This window comes from Epinephelus fuscoguttatus, linkage group LG5 (genome assembly GCF_011397635.1).
Source record: "Epinephelus fuscoguttatus linkage group LG5, E.fuscoguttatus.final_Chr_v1".
NCBI lineage: Eukaryota > Metazoa > Chordata > Actinopteri > Perciformes > Serranidae > Epinephelus > Epinephelus fuscoguttatus.
Window position 1 is genome coordinate 40,839,645 of NC_064756.1, and position 27,685 is coordinate 40,867,329.

Here is a 27,685-nt window from a genome sequence, read left to right on the forward strand (position 1 = left end):
CAATAACAATGGCATAGTGCTGCATGATTAATCTAATCGCAATCGCGTTGTCAGGCTGTGCAATTACGTAACCGCATAAATGGCTGTGATTTGTGATTTGTGATTTAATGTAGGCTAAATAAATGTTAATGTGTGTGCCTGTGAACGTGACTGCCTCTCCTGTAGTGTGTGGAGTTTGTTGACATCACGCCCACAAGCTATCCTGGTGTGTGCAGCCGGTGTGCAGCAGTGACCAGCAGAGACACTGGAGAAGAGCATGAGCTCGACCATGAACAGGCTGAGTTGGTGGTGAAAAAAAAGTCTGTTACATGGCGATACTTTGGATTCAGGTACGGCGACGTTGAACAGAAAAACGCGCTGTTTAAGTGTAAAAGTTAAAGTTGCCACGTCCCGCGGCAACACGACCAATCTATATCAACACTTGAGACAGCACAGCACAGAGAAAAGTAGGAAGAGTGCATGCGAGAGAAAGCCGAGCCGTGTAACATTAAAGACAAAGAGACAACTGAAAGCCGCCAGAGCCTCATAAAACAACATCCAAGCACAGTTACGCAAACATTTGTAAGTGTCACAGGGAAATCATGGACTCCATAACAAATGACAAATTGAGCAATTTTGCTCGGGTTCGGCCCACTTGACATGCTGCTGTGTTGTGCTATGGCACTGGAATTTGTCATTTATGTGACAACGCCTGAACGCAACACAGGCTCACTCCGCTGTAGGTACAGTTCCGTGCTGCGCTGCTGTGTGAGCAGCGTGTTTGACTGTGCTCAGTCTGTTGATGGTCATTAACACACTGTCCATTACAATAACTATGTCAGGTCAAGTCAGTGCCCCCTAATATAATGTAGGGGAAACACTGAATCAAGCAAAAAGACTCATGATACCATTTATTTATTACATTTTATTGTAATTACATTGTAATCGCAATCGCAAATTGCGATATTGTCCACCATGATCGCAATTGCACATTTTTATCAAATCTTGCAGCACTACAATGGCATAACACACGGATGCATAATTTGAATTTTTTTTGCAGATATCCGATATGCTGATATATAACAATTTGTTTGGCCAGTTACCGATATCAATATATCCACTTTTTTCCCCACCTAATTTTAATCAAGTCTCTTCTGTAGATGAATTAACATGATATTACACATGCATACTCTGATCATGATGGCCCACCAGCAGATGGAGACATGAAATAGAATGCTTTTCAGTGTATGTAATATTCATTCATTGTGCAAAATAAGAAAAAAGCATGTTGGCTTATTCCAATAGTTGATTTTAAAGCCAATATCAGCTGATACCGATGACATGCCAATATCGTGCATCCCTAGCATAACATGGCAATAACAATCTTTTGTCATTTCTGTTATATGGCAGCTGATCTAATCCTCTGCTCAGAGGGTAAGGAGCTCCAGAACCTCATTGTTTGGCCACTGTACCTCTTCTTTGGGTTAGCAGCTAATGGCCGTCAGCTGCTTTTTAAATCTCCCATGGTGGGTCGGACACATGAGGCATCATCAAAATGTCACACCCGTCCCATCCTGCCAGCTCTCTCTCTTACATAGACTCACTTTTGGCACTGTTAATGCCTTCACTGCCAGCATCTTCACTGCCAGCACCTTCACTGCCAGCTTAAAGGCAGACAACTCTGTCCAATTTTTTCGCGATCGTACCTATTATACAGAATGGTGAGGTGGCATAACGGCGCGGTAATCCTGTTTTGAACCGGCAGTGTAAAAGGGGCTATAAACTCTGAAATCTGTCAAACAAGTCTCACAGTAATAGTCAGGGTTGAGTATTAATATGTTTTAAACAGGGGAAAAAGAGTGAGTGGGGAGCAGTACAAAATTACTTGTACTGTAACTGTTTAATTAAGGTCTCTACAGGAAGTGTTGTGTTTTAAAAACACAACATCAACAGAAAACAAAAGTTTTGCAATTTAAGTGTTGATGAATGATGATTTTACCCTCTGAACCTGTGGAAGGATTTCAATGTGGAACATCTGCAGGAAGTGTTTTTTCATGAACAGCAGCTTAACATTTAGAGAAAGAATGATGAGAGGGCTGACAGGAGGGACGACTGGAATTGATTAGTGGATGAGTACAGTTTTAACATGTTAAAGTATGTTTAAGTTCTGAATTTGCATTAACGGAATCTGAGAAACTTTGAGCTTGAAAGTACACTCCTGGCCATAGGTACAGTGGTGTCACTGAAAGCACACACTCTAGCTCTTTGCTGGAGCTAGACTCTTTCCTGTCACTTTTTTACAACTTATTTAAGTGAATAAAATGTTTCTCCCTTTTGTCAAACATCCCACTTCACTTTCTGTGGATGGACTTTACAGGTACCTTAGGCCTGTATAAATCCATAGTGTGAAAATTCAATTTTCTGTAAGTAAAAAAAAAACAAAAAAAAACAAAAAAACGTGTTTTGCTGCCACATGTGACCCAGTGGCATTAGCTGTGTAAATCACCAGTTTCATCACGATGTGATATTAAATTGATTCTTTGGACAACGATATGATATTTGCTGATATCACAAAGACTACTGCAATCCGATTTTTATTTGATGCAATTTAGGGGCCTGCGAGGGTTATGAGACAATGTGTGCCCATGAAACAAAATCAGTTACAAAAGAAGCTGCTGCCCCTTTCTTTTTTGCTTTTGGCCATAAAAGATAAAAACAACACATAAATAATGTGAATAATCGTAACCACCGAAGAGCAGGACAAATAAGTCAATCCTCAGGACTTTCTGTCAGAGAGCCCTTTCTGGAAGCAAAGTTTTCATTTTAACCTAAACCTTCATCTTTCTTTCCTGAAAACTTCAGGACTATCGGCATTTAAGCTCTGAAGGCAAACTTCTCCCAACAGCCATAAACCCATTAACAACATCATTCAACAAGAGCAAGATATTCAGCTCAGTGATAACTGTCAAGGTTCCTACACAAAAACAATTGTTTTTCCTGAATCACTTATTAGTTTAAGCATTTTTACATTGTATAAATTAGCCTAGCTGCCAGTGGACTTTTTCCCCTCTACTCATACCGTTTATGCTTTTTCACACTCACTGACAGAAGAGCACGGTTGAATTTCAGCCTGCATGCATTTCAATAAAACACAGAAGCTAATGTTGCTGCAAACCGTTAGCAGCGTGAGATGCTTGGCCAGTCAGGTGACACGATTTCATAACTACATTGTTTACATACAGCACGTGTTTTGTCTGTTGACCACTATTTTCTCCGAAATCAAAAATATTTCCACATTGTGGATTTTTTTTTCCCCCAGAGTAATTAATGTTATCCTCATCATTTTTCTCTCAGCTACTTGCCATCTGCTTGCTTTTGTTTGACGGTGACACACAGTTCAAAATAAAATCATAACTATGAGATGATAATATAGGGTTGTTGATCATGAAATGGAGATATCGATCCAGATCGTTGGATCGTTGCAACCCTAGGCGATATGTTAGGTTGAAGACAGTGTAGATGCTGTTCTTTCCAGTATCACATTGATGTCTCACAATTAAAGTGATATGATGCCTGAGACACCCTCTTATGGGTGGGCCGCATGCCATTAGATTGCCCAGGCTGAGCACTGGACCCTGAGACATCTGTTTCTTTGAATATTGCTGGTAGAGATGATGATTTTGTGTGTGTGTGTTTATTCAGGCTCTGATGTGAACAGTATGGACTCAGTGGATAGCGGCTGCACTATGAGTGCTGTGGAAAGCCAGAGCAACCATGGTGCCTCCTCCAGCTCTGACCTCATCATCTGGGAGATTGAGGTGCCAAAGGTAAGTTGGGACAACAATTACAAAACTATGACTTCTCAGTGTGACATGATATCAACCCCTCTTACATTATACACCACATCTTTTAAGTGTAAAATGGAGCCAAGCAGCTTCCTATTTACCAGTGTCAGTGCCATGTTTTGAAGTCTTGTGTTAAAAAATAACATGAAAGATTTTCTCAGCCTAACAAAAGATTAATGTTTGGTATCAACAAGTGTATATGTGATGCTATAGAGTATTGATCATGTTAAATGGAATAGAGCAGTGAACTTATGGCCTGTGGGCCAAATCCGGAGCTGGATGGCCGCCTCCAACTATTTTCTGATTCACAATGAAAATAAATTGTTTCTTGTACTTGTAACATAAATCAGGTTCCAGGTTGCATAATAAGCATCATAATAGAGCTTGAATGTGAGTACAAAATTGTGGCCGATTGCAGTTTAAATGAAGGCTGCTCAGATCAGGATTTTTGGGGCTGATCACTGATTGCTGGAAGCAGTATGGACCAATACTGAATACAGAGTCTATTTGAAGCCTTTTATTGATTGTGTTTAGGTACTCCTCCTTGCCTAACAATAGGCAACAATGAAGAGGTGAAAAAGTATCATGAACTGACAACAGTTTATTTATTGGCAGGTAACATGTGCAACACTTTTCACACTCTCTGAGACACAACTTGAACCATAGCTGCCTATGTGAGGTTACTGGGAGCAGTAACAAATAATAGATTCCCTGTGGAATAAAAAATGTAAAATTTTATAAAATAAAATAAGAATAAAAGCTAAATGTGCACAACACACCTAGTAAGAAGAATAAATTATACTGAAGCAACTAGTGTGGATTTTGTCACCTATTTTGTTTCAGTCATGTCACACGTTGTCCTTATTTTTAATTATAGTTAGTCAAACTCATCCTGTTTCTTTAGTGCAGTCTTAGTTGACTAACTCTTACCTTTATCATAGAAAAGCAGTAACTGTTAGTAGTTTTAGTGAATGAAACAATTGACATTTATTCTATTTTAGTCATTAGATTATTGAACATTAGACATTATTAAGTCAGTCTAGTTGAGTCAAACCCAATAATATGGTCATTTTAATCAAACACAAGATTTTTATCTTTTGATTATCTGATGGAGAACACAGGTTGAATTATAACTTAACATGCTACAGTTACATACTTGTGACACTAGCTCCTTTTACACTGCCAGATTTTTGGCGAATGTTGGGCCATTTTGCCGGCAAGCTGCGAGCCTTTAGACACACAGAGCCAGATTGCCGAGTTGATCCGAGGTGCCCAATTTTCCGCCTCGTGGGGTAGACTTATTGGTGGAATCTTTTTGGTTTAAAAAGAACGAGGTGGCCATCCACAATGGGAGGGGCTGTTGATGACTTGTGGGAGGAGCTGTTGATGATGCCGCACATGCAAGCCACTGAGGGTGGATAAACAGGAAACAGCTGATAGCAGGAATGAGCAGCTAGTAGCAAGAGGGAAACACAAATCTGAAAGACACTGTAAAGATGAGCAACTGGGGAGATGAGAAATTGCGCGCCCTCCTTGTCCTCGCAAACGAACAGGCCATTAATCATCAAGTAAAAGGAGCGGTAAAGGACCGGCCAAATTATGAGAGAATGACCGACCAGCCGCGGCATGTACTGTACGTCACTGTTTATGTCACATGCCGAGCTACATGTTTTGTTACTTGGTCACCCCCCCCCCCATTGCCCCGATAAAGGCGCATTCTGTATAAACAAAAGTAGGTATGCGGCATTTTGCCGCACTCCCCGATTTTGTTTTTATACTGCCAATGCTGAAAGAAGACTGATTGGGCTTTCCTGCAAATTTGCACAATTCCTGTTTAAAAAAGGGCTACTGACAGACACATATCTGCATTTTAGCGGTGCATAGAGAAATTCTCTACGTGTCTCATTTTTTTAAGTTACCCGATTGGCTCTTCTTATTGACCACCAATCAAACTAATTGAAATGAATATCAACGTGTAACCATCGACGGTAGTTTAAAGGGAGCCTATTTTGCTTTACTGTTCTAAATACTTTGTTAAAAATGTTTTTTTCTTCTTTGGCTACAGCATGACAGATTATTTTATGTTCATCTGCTGCAGGCAGATATAAATGTTTACATGTCATACATCAGGAAACCAAGTAAACTAGGTTGCCAATGTTGAGTCCTGTTACAACATGTCCGGTTGTATTAAGCCGCTTTTATTGGTGATTTTTCACAGAGTGGCGCTATTCTCCATTACAGTCTGCCAGAGCAGACTGGGCTTTTACTGTCAAAACCCTCTGGGTACATCTCAGACCTGAGCGTTTCTGAGAGTTTGTGCAAGTAAAAACATAAATAACTATTTTGGCAGTAAGTGTTGCAGTCAAAGGGCATCCCAAACTGAGACAGTCAAATACTGAACCCCATGCCCTGTACCAAATGGTTTGAGACAAATGTGTGAAGCTTTCTGACTCTGGCAACTACTGATGGAAGTTTCCAAACACAGATTGGAAGAAAACAATACATACTGCTAAGGGTGCTTTATTCCGGTCAATGGAGTTTGTTTCCTCTTGATAGTAGTCACACAGTTAATGATTTCCAGTGTAGGGTGGCCAACAAGTCCAAGGGCCAAGGGCAAACCTTGACAGAGTCTAGACTCCATCACCTGTTGAAGTTGAAATGGCTGCTTCAGAAGCTGACTCTATCCTCTTTTTTTTTTTGTTTTTGTTTTTTTTAAGGTAATTTTTAAGTTTTAAATAACATTTAATTCGCTGCTGAAAAAGTCGCTGACAAATGCACTGTTCCCTCCTATTTGAGTAACGCTTCATTGAATCACTGAGCCTGTTTTTAAAAATGATATTTTTGATAAACAATATATTTGTGTAAACAATATATTAAGACTTGTATCTTCAGTAGGAACCAGTGGCACAGTGTAGGGAAGTTGGCCAGTGTTGGACAAACACCTTGGTTTTGGACTGAACATGGGATTTGTAAAAAGATTGAAAATATAGAGTAACGCTGTCTTTAACATTTTAACTATACAGTGGGTTAGAATCTGTCTCTGAAAATATTTAGAATGCAAGGTCATCCATGCATTTGCTTTATGAATTTGTATATCTGGAAGAAGTAGATCTCCAGAGTTGTCAGCAAGTGTTTGAGTGTTGGCAGGTGTGGTCTCACTGAAACGCCTTCTGAACTCCTGTGTCTATAAGTGATTTTTAAAACTAAGCTTCATGTATTTCTCTTGTTAAACAGAGATAAACTTGATAGAATGTCTTTAAACACAGTGAGTCTCATTCATAAAACGTGAGCTGAAAGAATGTATGTAAACTGTTTGCAGAAGGAAATGTATGCGTATTTTGGCATTCATCGTGTTGGTAGCTCTGATCTTTTCGTAGGTACTAACAAAATCTACACTTGCTTCTGACTGCTTGTAGTGCTTGTGTAAATAAAATATTGCACATAAATCCTGCTTGTCATTATTAGAAATTAGTTTTATTTCATATTGTCCTCTGTTATGTTCACAATACACAGATGCCTTTGAAACAAGTTAAACATGACAAGAGATTAGAAATGTATTTAAAATTTAGTTAAATTAGTTGACAATTAGCTGATTTAAGATCAGATTAGGGTTCTGTTTTCTGCTGTTTTGTGCAAAACGAACTGTCCTTTTTGACATGTTCTTGTCTCCTCTGCCTGTCCTCCCATACCAGCATCTTGTCGGGCGGTTAATAGGGAAGCAGGGAAGATATGTGAGTTTCCTGAAGCAGAACTCTGGCGCAAAGATCTACATCTCCACCCTGCCTTATACACAGGAGTTCCAGATCTGTCACATAGAGGGTGAGTCAGGGGGACATCCCCTAATGGCTTTACAGAGACTGTTGAGCTCCATGTTTTACATTTGTGTGGGGTTTTTTTGTTTGTTTTTGTTTTGTTTTTTTGATTGAATGACTTGTGTTTGTCTGCAGGTACGCAGCAGCAGGTTGACAAAGCCCTGTCCTTGATTGGGAAGAAGTTTAAAGACCTGGACTTGACCAACCTATATGCACCTCCGCCACCCCCACTCACATTACCATCACTTCCCATGACCTCCTGGGTAAGGATGAGCTCTCTGTCTGCTCTGTGCCAACATTACTGAACTCAGATTTTAAACTGCTACATTATATAGTATAGCCAGACTAACAAGGCTGAAAATGAACCATGAAAATGAAGGTGTACGTCAACCCAGACTGGACAAGAGATTTTAGTTGCAGGTTTGCAGCTGGTTGTCATGGTTGTCCTTCTTTGCAATTTGGTGTTTTGTTTTTTTTTGTTTTGTTTTTTTTGGTTTTTTTTGCATCTTTCTGTACAGTGGTGATGTCCTCTGAAAGTTAGAGATTCAAATCATCAATCTGAGACCCCTCAGTTGACTGAGATTGCTTCAAGTTGAGCAGTCTTTGGTTAACAACTGGACATCTTTATAAAATGCTACCAAACCCCATCCCTCGTCACAGTCGAAATATGGCAAAACACACATGAGCCTGCTGCAGGGTCCTGGTGAGAAGAAGCAATACAATCCAAAAAGTCCAGTTAAAAGTTTCATTAGCCACAAAGACTGCACAAACGTTTATTCTTATTTAAGCAGGAGTGTACAATGCTTGAAAGTGAATACAACAGCTGTCACTTTCCTCTACATCTGTGCTTGCAAGGTAGATGGTAAAATTCCTATCATATAAGCTACAGCCAAATGGTGTTCCTCCGAGTGTCTTTTTTTTAATTACCTTAACCAAGGAAGTCATGTTTTGGACTGGGTTTGTTTGTCAGCACATTTACAGAAAAACTACTAGCCCCATTTCCTTGCAACTTGGTGGACTGTGTGTAGCATGGGCCAATAAAGAACCCATTGATTTTTGGAGCAGGTCTGAATTACTGGGCACATACACAAATAATATTTCCCTTTCATTAACATTACAAGATAGGCTATTTGGCAGAATAAATGCTATATATCTTAAAATCCAGTAGGTGGTAGTAAAGTTCAATACTGACAAAATACAGATGGTTGTAGAAATATGATGATGCCATATCATATCATATATCCACATTGACACAAATCAGGAGTTGCCTACACATGTAGCCCCCTTCATCTTATGGATGAATTCAGCAATATCCCATAAGAGGGAGTGATGTTTTACTGAATATTAGCACAGCTGTGATTTGGTTTGTAGGCTCAAGGCCGCAGGCCAAGTGCTGAAGACAGTCACATCATTGTGCTACCATCTGATGTCACATGATCGTACCTGGAGAGTTACAGTGAATCCAGGCTTCTTTCCTGCCCTTTGTTCTTTTCTGATAACCATTCATTATTTAACTCAAATGCTATTTGTGGAATTATGGTCCTCCTTGTGGTGTGGTTTGTTACGACGACCCTTATGTTGGCTAATTAATGGTTAATATAATAAACAGCTCAGAACACCTGCAAAGCGGAGTGATACATGCATAGTTAAAAGTCCTGTTGCTGTTAGACTGTATATCAGCACTGATGGAATGCCTCCTGTCCAATCAAAATGCTTGGTCGGAACTAACTGTTGTATGAGTGTGATTTTAGCCATAAGGAATGCAGTCTGGATCATAGAAGAGTAACGGTTCCGCTCATGTCATCTGTCCCCTCAGCTTCTGCTCCCCAGCGGAGTGACCGTTGAAGTGATAGTGGTGAACATCGTGTCAGCTGGTCATGTCTTTGTCCAGCAGCACACTCATCCCACCTACCACGCCCTACGAAGCCTCGACCAGCAGATGTTCCTCTGCTACTCCCAGCCAGGCACTCCCACCCTGCCCTCGCCCGCTGAAGGTAACCTTGGTTACACAGTGGGATTAAAGTCATTGCAAACTGATAAATGTCTGTGCAGTGTTAGTGCGAAAAGGCTCCTGACAATATCCTCTGATGGCAGCACCAACTGGAGACAGAATGGAAGATGGCAATAAGGCCAGTTTCCACAGCTATATCATACATGTAACCATAACAGATGCCCAGAGCGCAGAAAAAGCCTAGAAACTGAAGTACAAATCGAGCAACACAGGATCGTTTGTCTTCAGTGTAAATATTATAACTATTTACCAAAACAATAGAACCAAAAAACTCAGAAAGAAACCACACTTTGAATTTCATCATGGTTTCATCATTTTAAAGTGTTACACATGAATTTTAGTCAGCAAGGGTTAGGGGTTAGTGATTATTGTACTGCTACATGCAGTTTTAATTATCTTTTTGTCTGTGTGTGGTGCAGTTGGTGTGATATGTGCAGCTCCAGCAGTGGAAGGAGCCTGGTGGAGAGCTCAGGTCATCACCTTCTACAAGGAAACCAATGAAGTGGAGATCAGATATGTGGATTATGGAGGCTATGACAGAGTTAAGATCGACTCACTACGGCAAATAAGGTGAGTGTCAGAGGTCTCACTGTATTGAAACTGTATCATCTACAAGAACAGTGCAACTCAGGGCTCATTTACTCCCTTTATGTACGAAAATAGATGTCTGTTTGAAACTGCCCTCATACTTCCATGCATCCTTAATGATGGCAGAGATACAGCCAATAGATGGCAGTAGAGGGCAGAGTCAAAAGTTTCACACAACAACATACAAGGCAATGGTCAAGTCAACTTTGTTTATACAACGCTTTAAACACAAACAGAGTTGATCCAAATGCTCTTACAGCTCACAGAGAAAAACAAAAGGGAGGAGAGAAACACGAAAATTAGAGTGACAATAGCAATAGAATAATAACAGTAATGATAACTTATCACAATCAGTTCATCTCTGCTCATTCATGCTCTCCAGACAGCAGTTTCTCCATCAACACTCAGAGAGACACAGAGCTGCTCCTCTGTTAAATCTGTCTGTTAATTACTCTTCAATGCGACATCGGTCTATATGTTGTCCAAGCTATACTAAATCAGTCTATGAGATGAGTAAAATTACTGCAGTAGCACATGTACAATACTGTGGTCCTTTTCCTCTGAAACTTTTGGCCACACCGATTTTTGTGTTTCCGTTATCAGTATAGACGTGCGGTGCCATGCCGAGCTGCGCCCCTACTCCTTCTCTGGAGTAGGTCTAAAAGCCAGACCACCCACACTCAAGCGGGTAGCAGTGGTGTCTCACCGACCGCACTCAACACGCAACCACCGTGTGTCTTGTGAGACTCTCCTCTCCTCTGTCCGCAGGAGACCAGAGAAAGGCGTTTTTAAAAGTTTCTGTGTGTTCAGCTCTCAGTAGTTTGTAGCTTTTAACTGAATTTTGGGGGTTTTGAGTTTAGTGTCTCTCCTGCGTCCTGTTTTAACTTTAGATATCTACTTTGTTTTACTGTTTCACGTTCGCTATTAGCTGTATTAGAAGTTGTGTGAAGTTGCCGCTTGAAAACTCAACTCATTTTGCTGCTTCACAATAAAAGTTTTTAAATAACAAAATAACTAAACTTTTATTTTTAAGACTCTATAGGAATTGAAATATGTTTATCAACTAATTAGCAGAACTTTGTTAGCAGCTCTTTTTTTTTCCAATTAAGACAAGTCTGATAATACGGCAGGGCTGTAGAGTACTTCAGCCATGGATCAGCTTGCAACTGAACACATGTAGCCCACTTAGTAGAAAATACCGCGATATATATTGTGCAACGCCATTCAGCCTGAAAATACTGGGATATGAATTTTTGTCTATATCTCTAGGCCCTAGTAAGGAGGCAAGAATTGAGGTAAGGGGCTCCCTCTTTTTGACATTGTTAAAATTCTTGCGGCATTTTGGACTAGTTGAAGACAGGATAAACAAGACCTGAGTAATACCAAAATATAACGAGTTGCATTAATTGAGGCGGGACGATATGAAGGCATAGATGACTTTCTCCAAGTCAGAAGTACAGAGAATTGATCTGAGTTTGGAGACGGTGTGCAGCTTCATGAGACTTCATTTTCCAACTTGACTGATTTGTTTGACAAACTTCAATTCAGAATCAAATATGGTTCCAAGAATTTCAACATGTGATTTAACAGAGGGGGCCAATGGGCCAAGATGAGGAGGAATAATGCTAGTCAAATTCCATTCCATTTTCATCCACTTATTCGGGCCGGGTCACGAGTAGGGGTGAGTTTGTGTACAAAAATCTCTTAACATTTAGAGTGGGTAATTTTTTTCGTGTCCGCTGGGTGGTGCTATTGCATTATACCAGTAAAGCCCCAGTTATCCGAATACCAACTGAACGGGCCATTTAACCAACGGTTACAGGCTGCCACTCTGAAATATCGCCATTCCGACGGTCTGCCATCCCGAATTCTGGTCCCTGAGTCCTGACAGTAAGCTATGGCGAGCCTGTAGAAACCGTATTTCCCATATATGTCAGCAATTTTCACCGGGGACGCACACGGCAAGTAATTCAGGCTGACATTACCTGTTTTTCAGCGAACTCTTCTGGTAATTTCATTAAAGAGCATGGCATATAGGTCCACAGTAACTTATTATTATTATTATTATTATTGTTGGGTCTTATAAGAGTGGGCTACAATGAGTACCGGGCCATCAAATCACAGCGTCTGCGGTGAGAGGACACGGAATTGTGTCTGCTTTTACGCACGCGGGTCAAGGGGATCACGGATATTTACGTGGGAAAGATGTAGCCAGATGTATTACCTGTTTTTAAGCGGCACCGAAATATGTGGCTCGTCCATCCGTCTATCCGTAGCACGAGTCATGTGCGCCACTTCACCACCGACCCATGCGTAAAAGCGCAAACAATTCCATGTCCTCTCACCACGGATGCTGTGATTTGATGGCTCGGTACTCATTGTAGCCCACTGGCGAACGACCCCCTTAACAAACGTGCCATTTTAATAGAACGGAGCACGTAGGCTACTGACTTGTTGCCAAACCTGGTCTCACACCATTTCTTGTCCTATTCACAGTCTATCACATTTAGTCAACAATTAGTATCACCCCCCTCCCGCCTAAAAAAAAAAAAAAAAAAAAAACCTCACCCCTAGTCACGGGGGCAGCGGACCAAGAAAAACGCCACAAACATAGCTACCCCAGCAACGCTTTCCAGCTCCTCCTGGGGGACTTTAAGACATTCCCAGGCCAGATGAGATATGTAATCCCTCCTGCATGTTCTGGGTCTGCCCTGGGGCCTCCTTCCAGTGGGAAGCGCCCAGAAGTTATCTTGATCAGATGCCCGAACCACCTCAACTGACCCCTTTCAATGCGAAGGAGCAGCAGCTCTACTCAGAGTGCCCTCTGGATGTCTGAGACCCTCACCCTATCTCTAAGGCTGAGCCCAGCCACCCCACAGAGGAAACTTATTTCAGTTGCTTGTATCTGTGATCTCATTCACTATGGTCACTACCAAGAGCTCATGACCATAGTTGAGGGTTGGGATATAGATGGACCATTTAATCGAAAGCTTCGCCTTCCAGCTCAGCTCCCTCTTCACCACGACCAACCAGCAGAGCCTGCATCACTGCAGAAGCCGCACCAAACCACCAATCCATTACACACTCCATTCTACCCTCACTCTTGAACAAGACCCCAAGAAACTTAAACTCCCTCGCTTGAGGCAGTAACCCTCTCCCAACCTGGAGAGGGCAATCCACTGGTTTCCGGCAGGGAACCATGGCCTCAGATTTCAGAGCTGCTGACTCTCATCTTGACCGCTCATCTTGACTGCCACAGTGCATGCTGGAGGTCACAGTGTGTAGCAAACAGAACCACATCATCTGCGAAAAGCAGAGATGCAAATCTGAGGTTGCCAACCCGGACCCCTTCCTCTCTCCGGCTGATCCTTGAGATCCTGTCTATGAAAGTAACAAACAGGATCGGTGAAAAGGGTCAACCCTGGCGGAGGCCAACACCCACCGAGAATGTGTTCGACTTTACTTTGAGTATGTGGACACAGTTCTCACTTTGGTCATACAGGGACTGGATGGCTCGTAGCAGGGAGCCCGGTGCCCCGCACTCCCGCAGTACCCCCCCCCCCCCCCCCAGGGACGTGGCCATAAACCCTCCCCAAGTCAACAAAGCACAAATTCCCACGACCCCTCCAGCAGTCAAGTGCTGTGGTCCAAATAAAATAACTTCAGTTTTCTCTCATTGAGCTGAAGAACAGTGGAGGAGGTCATAATAATGTACCTTTTAAGATGGCAGTGGTCTGTGAGGGCATTTAATACATTGCAACATATGTATGGAAAATTCTTTTCACTATATTAGGCTCATTTGAGATGAACTGCCCCTTGCCTGGAAAGTGGAAGAGATCAGGCGGCTGCAGCAGGAGGTGGTGACAAAAAGTCGCAGTGAAGTTGGACAGTTTCCCAACAGTTCCCAGCAGCCTTCATTGTGTACAGGAAGTCGCAGAAACACCCACATTCTGTCAGATCTGATGCCGATTTATTGAAAATGTTACCAGACTTGTATATCGTTTTGTTCAGAGTCTCCAATTGTTTTAATTATGACGGAGTAGTTTATTAAAAACTTTCCATTTTACATGAAATGTCATGTAAATCAGCATCATCAGTTTGCTGCTGCAGAGCAGACCTGTCCCCTCAACTACATAAATACATTGAAAACATCAACAAACACGGAGGAAAGAAATACAGCTTTCATTACAGATCAGTCAGATATAGTCAGGGCTTCACATCTGCACACATTTTAAGAATCCTCACATCCCACTGACCACAAGTCTTTGTGTTCCCAAATCCTTCAATAATTAAAACAGTCCAATGTTAATATACATTTGACTATGTATAGTTTATGTTGAATGTATTTAGTCTCTGACTACTAAACTTCACCGTCAGTCACACAACATGTACTCTGTTAAAACCTTCAAATCAGACAAATAACATTTGAATCTCTGAAATTCAACAAAAATGAAAAGTTTATTTAAAAAAATAACATCTTGTTGAGTCAACTCCTAAACCAATCAGCTGTTAGATCAGGTAAGAGCCAGCCATTTCCATGCCCTTGGTCTTACAGTTGGTGGAGAGCAGCTGCAGCTCTTGGCTCTAAAAACTGCAGCTGCCTCAATCTTGTGAGAATATCCCTGCCCACTTTTGCAAGATGTCGGAGCGAGCCGGGATGAAGTCAGAAACAAATCTCACCGGCATGCATTGTCGGTGATCGAATCTGCGCAGGCTTGCCTCATCTTGAATGAGCCTGTTATTGTTTTGTTCTGTTTGGCCTTTTTTAAAATCTCTTTTGAACTAAGTTAGACTGCCTCTGTGATCTTTAGTGGTACTGCTCCATTGTGTCTGTATCCATAAGCTTTAAAGAAGCATGCACAATTATGGCCATAATGAACACAGAGTATGGACAGAAGGCTTCGTCCGTCTCCATATCTAATATTGAGCATTAATGAGACATAACAATACATCAGCACTTACTAACAAGCATAATGGAAGTGCTTCTCTAAATAGAGTTTCCTTCCAATACCTTTCTGGGTAAACAGCTCTTCTGTATGTATAATCATAGAAGTGCATTTCTCATTTTAATTTTCCATGAATGAAAATATTGTAGTATGTGTTAAGGCACTTATATTACAATAATTTTTAACAGTACAAACAGAATTCTGAACAGATGCAAAAACTCAGTTAATAAAAAGAGAATATCACTTTAAAGAGATAAGATTGCCACCCTGGGTTTTTTGGTTTCTACTAAGTCTATACCACAACCTCCTGGTTTCCTCCTGATTTTTTATATTCAACTCATTATTGCACTGGGAGTCCTACAGAAACTGGAAGCTACACCCTTTGAAATCTGAAAAACACCAACTTTTTCCAGGTGCTTTTTAACTCCCATGCCTCTATCCTCTCCTAGTACAGCTCCAGTACACATGGATGCTAATTTTTATCACAGACTTACAAATATCTAACCATGTTGTTCCTCCTCTCCCCTGATTTCCATATGGCATGAGTCATATTTCTATAAATGGTCTTTAACAAATTGCTTCATTGTATTTTTCAGGTCTGATTTTGTAACGCTACCATTTCAAGGTGCTGAAGTACTGCTCGACAACATTGCCCCACTTCCAGGTCAGCATTGTTTTTGTTTACACATGATTTAAACACTTGCAGCTGCAACACCAGTTTGACAACAACAGTGCTTGTATTTCAGTCCGTTGAACACTTTGCATTTTAACGTGAATTCAGCTAAATGGGTGTGAACACAAAAGCTATGTTGTTCTATATCTTTAATATTATTCCACCACATTTTTGTCATCTAACTCCTTCCCACATTTTTCAACATAGAAACTTCAGTCAAACATCAAAATATTGAGCTCAATTAGGCATGTGTGCTTCTGTTCAGATTTTTCATACATACTTTCCAAAATATTCAATTTTTTCAAGCATTTTTTTCCCCATTCAAATGATTGCAACCAGTCTTCAAACTTCACATAAATTCCTGCTTTTTCATGCATTGACAAAGCCTTTTCATTCATACATTCACGTAGAAATTCCATTCACACTTTAAAATGTTCTCCATCTTTTGTACATTCTCACTTTTATTCATGTTTAAAATATCATTCAAACTTTTTGAAATATTCAGACTTGTATGTGGCATGTTAAAAATGCCCTCAGATTTTATGATTTTCTATGGGACGGAATGTTCACAGCACAGGGAATCAACTGTCAGTGCAGAGAGATTCTTAAGCATTTCTCTTAACTCGCTGTCACACCTACAGTTTTTACTCTGTATACATCATTTTTGGTAAAAAATTGAGAAAAAATTGTGCTCTTTGAATTAATGTTACTTTGCAATAGTGCTGCATGATTTTATAAAATGTGCGATTGAGATTACGGTGGACAATATCGCGATTGCAATTACAATATAATACATAAATGGTATCATTAGTCTTCTTGCTTGATTCAGTCTTTCCCCTACATTATATTAGGGGGCAGTGACCTGACATAGTTATTGTTATGGACAGTGTGTTAATAACCATCAACAGACTGAGCACAGTCAAATACGCTGCTCACACAGCAGCGCAGCACGGCACTGTACCTACAGCGGAGTGAGCCTGTGTTGCATTCAGGCGTTGTCCCCAAATGACAAATTCCAGCACGCCATGGCACAATACAGCAGCATGTCAAGTGGGCCGAACCCGAGCAAAATTGCTCAATTTGTCATTTGTTATTATATAGTTTGTTATGGAGTCCATGATTTCCCTGTGACACTTACAAATGTTTGCGTAACTGTGGATGTTGTTTTATGAGGCTCTGGCGGCTTTCAGTTGTCTCTTTGTCTTTAACGTTACACGGCTTTCTCTCGCATGCACTCTTCCTACTTTTCTCTGTGCTGTCTCAAGTGCTGATATAGATTGGTCGTGTTACCGTGGGACGTGGTGACTTTAACTTTTACACTTACACAACACGTCTTTCTGTTCAGCGTCGCCGTGCCTGAATCCAAAGTATCACCATGTAACAGACGTTTTTTTTCACCACCAACTCAGCCTGTTCATGGTCGAGCTCATGCTCTTCTTCAGCATCTGTGTTGCTCACTGCTGCACGCTGGCTGTACGCACCAGGATAGCTTGTGGGCGTGATGTCAACAAACTCCACACACTACAGGAGAGGCAGTCACGTTCACAGGCACACACGTTAACATTTATTTACATTAAATCGCAAATCGCAGCCTTTTATGTGGTTACGTAATCGCACAGCCTGACATCGCGATTGTGATTAGATTAATCGTGTAGCACTACTTTGGAAGCAATCAGACTTACACATTTGGCACAGTGACCCTGAAAGTGAGAAACTCCACTAACTCATGCATTGAACTCCATGTTAAATGAGACCTGAAATCCCTGGAGGACAGTAGATTGTGCCAGTTTTCTTCCCTGTGATCATGCTCGCATTTTTGACACTATAGACATTACATACAGAATTTCACACTGCTATATTATATACTATATCATATACTGCTTAAATGCCAGCAGTTTGAGAAGAGTACTTCATCTAAATCTCCATAAGATTAACTGTCTGACCCAGCAGTCACTGGGCAGACACACACACACACACACACACACACACACAGAGTGCTGAATACATTTTACAGACAGAACCAGACAACCTGCTGCCTTGATCATATTGTTGACACAACACACACAAATTTTACACACTGTGTTTATCAGGGTGTCCTCTTTCTCACAATAGCAAGATAGCAAGACAAGTTATGTTTTTTTATTGGAAATTGTAAACATAGAATGTGAGCCTCAGCTTAATCTCTATGAAGTTAATCTTATATTCCATGGGTATTATTCAATTTATGAATGACATTCATACAAATTTGATAGCGTAAGCTTTTCAAGAACCCTGAAATATTCCACAGTATTGCTTTTATTCAACTGTTTCATGACATTCATACACATTAAAGCCAGCACTGCAGTGTAGCATTAGATTTTCAGAAAACCTTCAAATATTCCATAGATGCATGGTATTATTCATATGAAATGCCTTAGTTTAGTTTTTGCTTCAAATTTGGGCTTAAAAGCTGTGTGAAAGCTACAGATATTGCGTGACTGGAACTGTTGTTCCTCTTATGTTGTTGTGACGTGATGTTTAAAATGTCTTATCAGGAGAGGATCGCTTTTCACCAGAAGCCACATCAGCGTTGGAGGAGATGACCAGGGGAGTGGCACTGCTCGCACAGGTCAGATCACCTCTCATGCTAAGATAAACTCCAGAGTGTCACTCAACTGTAATTAACTGTCCATTTGCCTGTCCCTCTGTGTAAAGGTCTCAAACTATGATAACAACACAGGCCTGCCGCTAGTCCACCTGTGGAATATGGTTGGAGAAGAGGTACGTGTGTACACACACACACACACACACACACACACACACACACATTTTCATTGACTGATTATTTTGCACTGGTTAGTTACATTATTGTGTTGTATTTATTATGAATACAGTCCATCTGATGCTCGTTTTCGTTTTCATTACTGCTACAAATGCAGCTGTAGCCAGTACCTCACTATCACTATCCTGATTCATACTTTAAGAAGCTACAAATTATATTCAGTCACAAAATAAGCTTGAAAAGATGGAAATCAGAACAAAAGTACAGAGAGTTGTTGCATAGAGATGACCGTCTCATCTAGTTGCATTGGTGTGAACCGGCAATTTTTTTAGAATGCTGCTGAACAGCGCATTGCAAGTAGTTGCCCGTTTCAACTTGTCTCGTCGTGAATCTTTAGTCTGAACTGCGCTTTAGATAGAACCGGTCTGCAAATGACCTTCATAGTACAATGCTCTGTAATGTATGTGATGTACACCTGTTAGTTTTGTAGGGTTGAGGTTGTCAGTAGCCATGTCGAATAGCTTTAAAATGACCACTCTCTGACACATTTCAACTTTCTGGCAAACATTTAATACAATCTTGTTTAGCTGATATTACAGCTTTGCCTGAGAAGCTGGAATGGCTTGACTAGGCTATTTAATTGGACTATTGTCCTTGTCCCAGTGTACAAAGAGGTAAGGGGAATCAGTTTATTGACCAAAGATGTTTGACTCCGCTACCATAGGTGTCGATATGCACCCTTTCAGCTTTTTAGTATTGGACCTTTTTCCGATTGAGCTGTCATGTCACAGACAAAACAATTGACAAACAAGTTAGCTATGGTCAACTAGCGGGAAACTGGTACCATGGTGGACAACTTTACAGCTCTGTCCATTTCATCCATGGGGTAGGCTTTACTGTTTTATACAGATGAGACGCACATTATCCCATTTAATGCTATTTGACTTCCAGGTCAACGCCTGCGGCGGAAACGTGGCGCATGCTGCACAGGCCAGTTTGATTGACTGTGTACATATAGGAGTTATTTGACTCCCAATCGTATTACTTGGGTGTCTTAGTCTGACTTTAAAAGTTTGATTTAGTACAATGTCAGTCGGACTAACATGTTTACATGTATTTTAAAAGTCCAGTTTTAGTTGGACTAACACAGTAAATTGAATTTCTCTAATGTCATGTAAACGTACTGAATGACACTCAACTCTGCCTGCGTAGATGATTGACATCTCACAGATGTCTCTGTGATGTCTCACAGATAGATGTTTGACATTTCACATTGAAAGCCTTCAAATGCATCAGTGAACATAATGTCTTCCTTTCCTGGTATGTGTTTAATGTGAAAACAAACACAAGTAGAGGCAACTGACATAAATCAATAAGAACGTAAGAACAGTGTTTCTGTTTTTTTTTTTTTTCTTTTTTTTTTTTTTTAAGTGTAAGAGATTGGTGAGTATCACATGACTGTGCTGTTGTCCTGATGGAATTAGTCATAAAAGTTGTTGTAGTGCAGGTAATATCTCATCTCCTCCCTCACTATTGCTTTTTTTTTTTTTGGCTGGACTTACAGGCTAACTGTCTGGTCAGACACACTAGTGATAATAAATACATAAAAAATCAGAGTCTATCAAGAAAACAATCAGTGGTGAAATTCGTTTCAAGACACTTCAGGTAAACTAATAATCCTTCAAAAAAGTTTGATTTGAGAGCACATACCTCCTCCAAAGTGTTTGTTTATGCACTCCGCCACTGTAAATCACTGTAGGCCTCGATGCTGCTCTGATGGTCCTGCAGCGCACTCACTCACCTCAGCTTATTTGGATCGAGCAACTGGGTGATTTATTCATGCTTAGTAATGATTATGCCTACTGATTAAACACACACGTCATTTTCAGTTTTTTATTAACAGAAATTAGGCTGATGTTTGTATCAAAATAGGCTATATATCATGAATTACTAGAAAACAAATACATTCAATGTCAAATCAAGATGTTCAGCAGCAGTGAGCACCCCCATATAGTCAGAATGGTATGGTCTTGTTTCATAACCACATTTTGCGACGATTTTGACGGCAAGACTGGCAGCCGAATCAGACTTCTCCGAATCGAATCAAAGAATCATTGACTATTCGGGGTCACCCCTACCATGTTCAAATGCAATTGACACAGGGCGACTTGAGGCGACGTGAGGCGATGTAGATGACGCAACAGTTGGCTTTTTTGCTGCTAGTTCTTTGATGTTGGTTTGGTGTGTCTGCATCTTTATGAAACATTTTTCTGTACCAGTCACTCATTCCAGTCTGTTGTGTGTCCCAGTCCTGCTAAAGGAGAAGTCTTCGTCTTTCGTTCTGAAATCTCTTGAGAAATGACTTATTGCAGGATGAAAATGGTGAAAAAGTTAGTGGGAGCTGGAGAGAGCAGTGGAGGATAGAGCTTGCTTTGTTGAAGAAGAAAGTGTAGCTCAGTGTTATTTAAAATATTATCACAGTCTCAAAATCAGCTAAATATTCAGCAGTGACATTGAAGAAGTCTGCAGGATTATAATGGGACTTCCCCTTTAGCAAGGCCGGGACACAAAACAGAATGTGACAAGTGAAAGGTACAGAAAAAAAGTTTGATTTCTCTGCAGTGTTCATTCCGTAATGTCTGACACAGAATAACAATCTGAGCCTGTCAGTGACAAAAACAAACACTTTGAATGGTAAATTAACAGTGTGTACCTGCCCTGACTGGCTACATTGTAGCTTTTTTCATGGCTACCAACTGCAGCCCTCTCTCTCAATACTGGACCAATTAGAAAAATGATTTTCCCACCATGAATCACTTTGGCACAAAAACACGAGAAAATGGTTGAAAAATACCAGAGTTCCCCTTTTATTGATTTATCCATCATGTAAATGACCCGAATGTTTCTCTTCTTGTTTCAGGTGATTTCTGTTAACCGTACGCTGGCGGAGAGGGCCCTCAGTGTTTGGGTGGATGGATTTTGAACTCCTAACATGCTCTGATCTCGCACACACGCGCACACACACACACACACACACACACACACACACACACACACACACACACATCCTAATCTCTTGCGATCAGCAGTTTGGGACCCAGGTCATGCTGGGCTCCTGGCCCCACCAGACACACCACTGGATCTAAGAAGATTGTTTTTCCTTTTATTTCTTTCTTTTTTTTTGTCCTCTGTCCCCCCATTCCTTTGAAAAGAAATTAAAAATTGTTTGCAGGCATAATCTACAAGAACAGCACTGCTTCGAAATAAGACAACCTCTCCCTTCTTGGTCTTGTACACAAAAATAACTTGCAGAAGGAAAGAAAGAGGTACTTGTAAAAAAAATAATTTTTTAAAGTCTATATTGTAATTAAATAAAGGTCGAACCAATATTTTTTCCTTCCCCATCCTACCTTAATTTTTGCTCTGGGCCTTTGCTCACTGACTGGATCATCATGCTGTGTGGAAGGACAAACACCTCCATCAGACTGGAGACATTTCAACAGTCAGAGTTTCATTGACACCTCAGCGATAGTCGTCTGTAAGTCACTACTTTCAGAGTTAATTCAGCAGATTTTTGCATGGATAGAATGTAGGTGGCAGAGGGTTATGGAGACTGACGGGTGCTAACGTGGCAGAGAGCAGAGGCTGGTCCCTGGTGGAGTACCGAGCACCCAGCTGGTCTGCCCGGTACTGCGGTCTCAAGAGACACGGACTTCTCTGGGGTCTCCGTCCAGAGCTGCTGCTGCACCTCCAACAAGAACAGAGGAGCAAGCGGGTTGCTTTTGCTCTACCTTTCTCCACCAACTTGCACTGAGTACAGAGGAATTTCAACCTACCAGACAGAATGCAGTTGAACAACTTTTCAAATTGGAACTCTAAGTTGGGCAAGATTCCTTTCATATTTCCAAGATGCATTTTTCTGTCAGTGAGGCAACGTAAGACTGACAGTGCAGATCATCACATAGGGACCGTTTGTAATCCTCAAATTACATCTGATCTGTTTTTAAAGACTGACATAATTGTAAAGATCCACTCCAATTTTGTGATAGCATCCCAAAATGCCTATATTTAGTGCCCCCAAAGTCCCAAAAGCTGATTATTTTTTTCTTTTTGTTTTTTCAATAATTTGAGCACAATTTATTTTTTTTATTTTTTTTTTTTTTTCCCTCTCAAGAACATTTTTTTTTTTTTTTAAAAAAAGCTGGTATATGGAAACTGGTTAAACATGTAAATCTGAAGGGAAATGAAGCTGCTAGTGATTTACCATTACCAATATTTAATGTTGGTCAAATAACTGAATGTCTCATGGGTGTCCTCTGTTTAAGTAATTCCAAAGAAATGAGGATTTTCACTGTAATTAGTGAGTTTCACTATGAAGGCAGAGTGCCGCTGTTGTCCCACAATGAGGGAACCACCAAACTCTCACTGACATGGGAAAGAAACACTACACAATATTTAATTTGTAGAGCTGCTCTTCAGTGTCAACCTGATATTAACTGTTGATTTGAATCCAGTGTGTCATTAGTATGTATGGTGAAGCAGCCAAGAAGCGCAGATGTTCTGTGCTCTTCACTGTGCTGAAAGCCTCAGTGGTCTCTGTTAACCTGTCAGCAGGGCCTTGTTCTTTAAATGTGGATAAGGTGATTCGACACACCGCGGGATCTGCCACTTCGTCAAAGCTATCTTAAAGTTGATGTGGATGAGTTGTCATAGCAACAGGTTCTCAAACCTGAGAAATGTCAATATAACTCGGGGTTTCAGGGACCTGTATCAGCAAGCAAGTTCAACTTAAGCCTGGATTCACTGTGCCTGACAGTGGTGATCCTGAAAGCTGATATCACGAAGCTGGTGATCAGTTAACTCTGACTTTATTACAAACATCATCATCAGAGCCATGAGTATGGAATACTTGATATGAAACGATGATATCAGTGGGGAGACTTGGTTATTGAGGCAGCAAAAGAAATGTGTAATTATGACGACAACTTGAATTCAAATATGACATTAAGTCGAGGCTACAAATACGTATAGGTACGTCTTTTTGTGTGTGTGGCTTTTAATGTAGTACAGAATAAATGCTTGTGCTTTCTCCTAAAGATGAACAAAATTCATAAGTGTGATTTACATGAAACCTCAAAAATAATAACTGTTCTGCTGCCTGGGCAGAGAGGGAAAAAGAAGCCTACACCCGATAAGCTTTCAAAAACTCTGTTTTAAACCTAGAATGGATGCAACAAAGTGATTCTACTCATGAGTTGTCACTTCACTGTAACCTTGTTATGCCTTCGCAGCAGCGATAGCCATGGCTGAAGGCATTATGTTTTCAGGTCGTCTATATGTCCTATTTTAGTGAACGTGATATCTCAAGAACACTATTAGGAAGAATTATTATTTATTTATTTTTTTTGTAATTTTGGCAAAAATGTCCACTTGGACTTGATGATGAACTGAATAGATTTTGGTGGTCAAAGGTCATTGTGACGTTGCATCTGTCATTTTCGTGAATGCAGTTATCTAAAGAACACCTTGGGGGAATATCCTCAAATTTGACACAAGCGTTCACGTGGACTCAATGAACTGATTTGAAGTAAGTGGTCAAAGGTCAAGATCAGTGTGTCCTCAAAAAACATGTTTATGGCCTAAACTCAAGAATACATTCACTTACTATGATTTGGTCAGATACTAAATTGGTGACACAAAATCTTGAAACTGGCCTGATCGTATAGCTTTTCTGTCGGGGGGGAGAGAAGATGTGTGTGAAGATCCATTTTTCACAGACATGGATGTAAACTAAGAGAAACTCGATGGGTTCGTGGAGGCATACAAACATAAGGCAGTTATTCTAGTTTTGATGTCAGGATGATGACTTATACTTTCCAAAGATCTTCAGTCAGCAAAGGAGGTTGACAGCAGTGCAGCATATGTTACCATAGTAATATTCCTAGGTTAAAAGTGAGCCAGCTTTGTGATCCCGGAAAACCTGAAGCAAGCCACTAATCTCACTGTGTGATACAGGCCCCTGATGGGAACTTTTTTCTTACTGAGAATTATCAACATGTTAGTGTAATTACACATTCTCACAAAGGCTGGATGTCTTTGTTCCAAAAAAAAGAAAAAAAGAACACAGTGTCACTCAAGGTAATGTAATCCAGCCTTTAATAAGATCAGTTCTTTAAGTGTGTTTGACACACAGAGTCTGCTGGATGAGACAAGATCATTTTAGCAGGCTAACATCACGGTAGCCTGAGGGGGATTTCATAGAGAATGATCATAAGAGAAGGGTTTGTTGTAAAAGGCCTAGCTTCAGTAATCTTAACAAACCAGGAGTGAATGTTCCTAAACCCAAATCATGACTAACGTGGTCAGATTAATTGAAGCGTGGTTTAAGAACACAAACGTGAAGCACAGATCACCTCCATCCACAGTGAAGAAAACAGACATGAAGAGAGAACTGGTATAGAAACTTTGGAGTTTCTGTGATAACTTAGAAATTATTAAACCTATTTTGTTAAACTAAAAAATAGGCTGATTTACTCTAGTAATCCTGCTGATATTTTCTGAAACCACCCTCTGGATTAGTAAAACTACATTTGGAGAATAAGGTCCCGCTGACTATGTGTTTCTCTTCAGTTTAATCTTCATCTGAATGTGTCTTGTCACTGTGGTATAGACTTATTTTTTCAGACACTGAATCACAATGTTTATCCAATGATATGGAATCGGACCTTCCTGTGTTTGCACTTCAGTGTTTGATTCAGCCTGAGGGGGCTGAATGAACCCTGTAAGGCATTCATTTCCACTATGACTGTAATCTAAATAACATGTGTTTCATATTTTTAAATTCAGTGTCTTTTCAATGGAAATGAAATCACTGTTATTCTAGCAATAAGGCAGCTTTATTTTTAAACTGACAGAATGGGGAAATGGTTGGGCTTTAAAGGGATAGTTGATTTTTGAAGTGGGATTGTATGAGGTACTTATCCGTAGACAGTGTATTACATGCAGTAGATGTCAGTTGGCAAGTTTTTCCAGTTTGGATAAACAGGCTGGAGTCTTACATGGAGGCTAAGCAATGTACTGCTGTGGAGGGGTCGGCAACAAAAAATATTTTAACAATCTAAAAGAAAAGTCCCACCTTTTAAATAATCAGTATCAGTTTAAGTGTACTCTATGATGGGAGTATTTTCACTGCTTTGCTTTAACATCAGCCAGTGTTTTCCAATGGGGAAACAAAGCCATTTTAACGCTCCTTTGAAAGCCAGACTCCATTGAGAAAAACTGATTGAGTATTGCTGAACACAGGAGCTGCTGGTCTACCACTGCCTCAAACAGTTTTTTGTGTGTTTTAATGTGTGACTTTGGCGTCGAAAAGGGTGAGTGGGGATTCATCAGAGTCACACAATAACACTAATTAACTAATTAATAGGTCATGGCAGTGGTATACCAGCACCTCCTGTGTTCAGCTTGCTAAAATTACTGCTTTTGTCAATATAGTCTGGTGGCTTTGACAAGAGCATAGATGGGGAACTGAAGCTGTTAACGGTAAAGTGCTGAAAATACTCAAAATATAGCGTACACTTAAACTTGTATTGAATTTTTTAGATTGCATCTAAAAAGATTGCATCAGAATCTGTTTTGTTGCCATCCAGGGCCATGCATTACTTAGCTTCCGTGTCAGACTCCAGTCTGCTTCTCCCAACTGGGGCCGTGCCAACCGCCATCAACTGTATTTGATACACTGACTATGGATAAGTACGTCATACAACCCAACTTTAAAACATCCCAACTATCCCTCAAAGTGTTACATTTGACACAACTAAGAAGTAGGAAAGCTAACTGCATAACTGTTGTCAACATGTAAAGAACACTACAACTCCTCAATAATACTTCATTTTAATAATGTATCTCAGGAATGGTTTGCCTGAGGGCAGCTGATGGAAGAAATGGGCATGATTGTGCTTGACAGAGAAAAATGAGATGTATAGGAAATTAGGCATTTTGACAAATAATTACATATGAGATGTAGAAATTCTTGAAGAAGGTGTCCTCAAGTTGGTGCTGGAATTGGAGCAGTAGCCATATTGTCTGTTGCTGGCTTGTGTGCATTATTCCTCTGTGTTTCACACGAACTATCTGTCCTTCCTTTTTTAAATCCAGATAATTATATTCCCCCCTGCTCTAAGACAACAAACCAGAAGCCCCTGACCACACCTTCAAGCATCTGTTTGATCAAACTAGTTTTGTTCATTTCTCTGTAAATAAGATATTTGACTGTACTTTTCTATAACACTGGAGAGAAAGAGATATAAAGGGAACATTTTTTTTTTGTTTGTTTGGTTTGTTCTGGTTCATCCTGCCTCTGTTTCAGTCACTCATTGTTCTCAAGCTGTGGGACTGATTTTTCAGTGTTTGCATAGCTAGACAAGTCATCATTTGATTATTTAAATGGGTGTGAAGCTCTTGTGCCCAAAAGCATTTGACATGTACAGATCAGTTTTGCTAGGCTCATGTTAAGTTTGATTTGTTGATTGTACAGGTCTATTAGGGGAAAAAAATAAAAGTTATTGGAAGTGTTTATGGTCCTTTAATTTCCCACATTCATTGGTGAAGGGATTTATGGGAAGTCTTGGTCACATTGCTTTGTTGGTCAGTGGACATCTGATAAGAGCAGTTAATGATGATCACTGGTGCAAAATAAGTGCTCCTGCTGCAGATGAAGTTGTACAACAGGGGCTACCAGGGCTCCTTCGTGTCCTGGAAAAGCAGATAACTAATTTTCTAGTCATGGAAAACACATGGAAAATTAGAGAATAAGTAAAATGTGCTGGAAATTTTCTCCTGTATCTAAGAACAGTGTTAACACGGATGTTCGAAAAAGTCTTAAATGCATTGAATTTATTTTTTCAAAAACAAGGCCTTAACGGGGTGCTGGTGGCTTAGTGGTAGAGCAGGCGCCCCATGTACAAGGCTGTTGCCGCAGCGGCCCGGGTTCGACTCCAGCCTGTGGCCCTTTGCTGCATGTCACTCCCCTGTTTTTTGAACAGCACCAGACCTTTCAGACTCACTCAGA

At 40.5% G+C, this 27,685-nt stretch overlaps 1 protein-coding gene across 1 annotated transcript in view; it reads left to right on the top strand.

The window, feature by feature from the left end:
- The window catches only part of akap1b (A kinase (PRKA) anchor protein 1b), a 44,054-nt gene extending 16,864 nt beyond the window's left edge, over positions 1 to 27,190 (top strand). Inside the window, exons 3-11 of the mRNA XM_049576636.1 lie at positions 3,682 to 3,806; positions 7,517 to 7,643; positions 7,772 to 7,899; positions 9,453 to 9,630; positions 10,067 to 10,217; positions 15,778 to 15,845; positions 18,389 to 18,462; positions 18,549 to 18,614; positions 21,536 to 27,190. Coding sequence (XP_049432593.1) covers positions 3,682 to 3,806; positions 7,517 to 7,643; positions 7,772 to 7,899; positions 9,453 to 9,630; positions 10,067 to 10,217; positions 15,778 to 15,845; positions 18,389 to 18,462; positions 18,549 to 18,614; positions 21,536 to 21,598 — 980 coding nt within the window. The 3' untranslated portion in view covers positions 21,599 to 27,190. The remainder of the gene's footprint in view (positions 1 to 3,681; positions 3,807 to 7,516; positions 7,644 to 7,771; positions 7,900 to 9,452; positions 9,631 to 10,066; positions 10,218 to 15,777; positions 15,846 to 18,388; positions 18,463 to 18,548; positions 18,615 to 21,535) is intronic.
- The last annotated feature ends 495 nt before the right edge of the window (positions 27,191 to 27,685 follow it).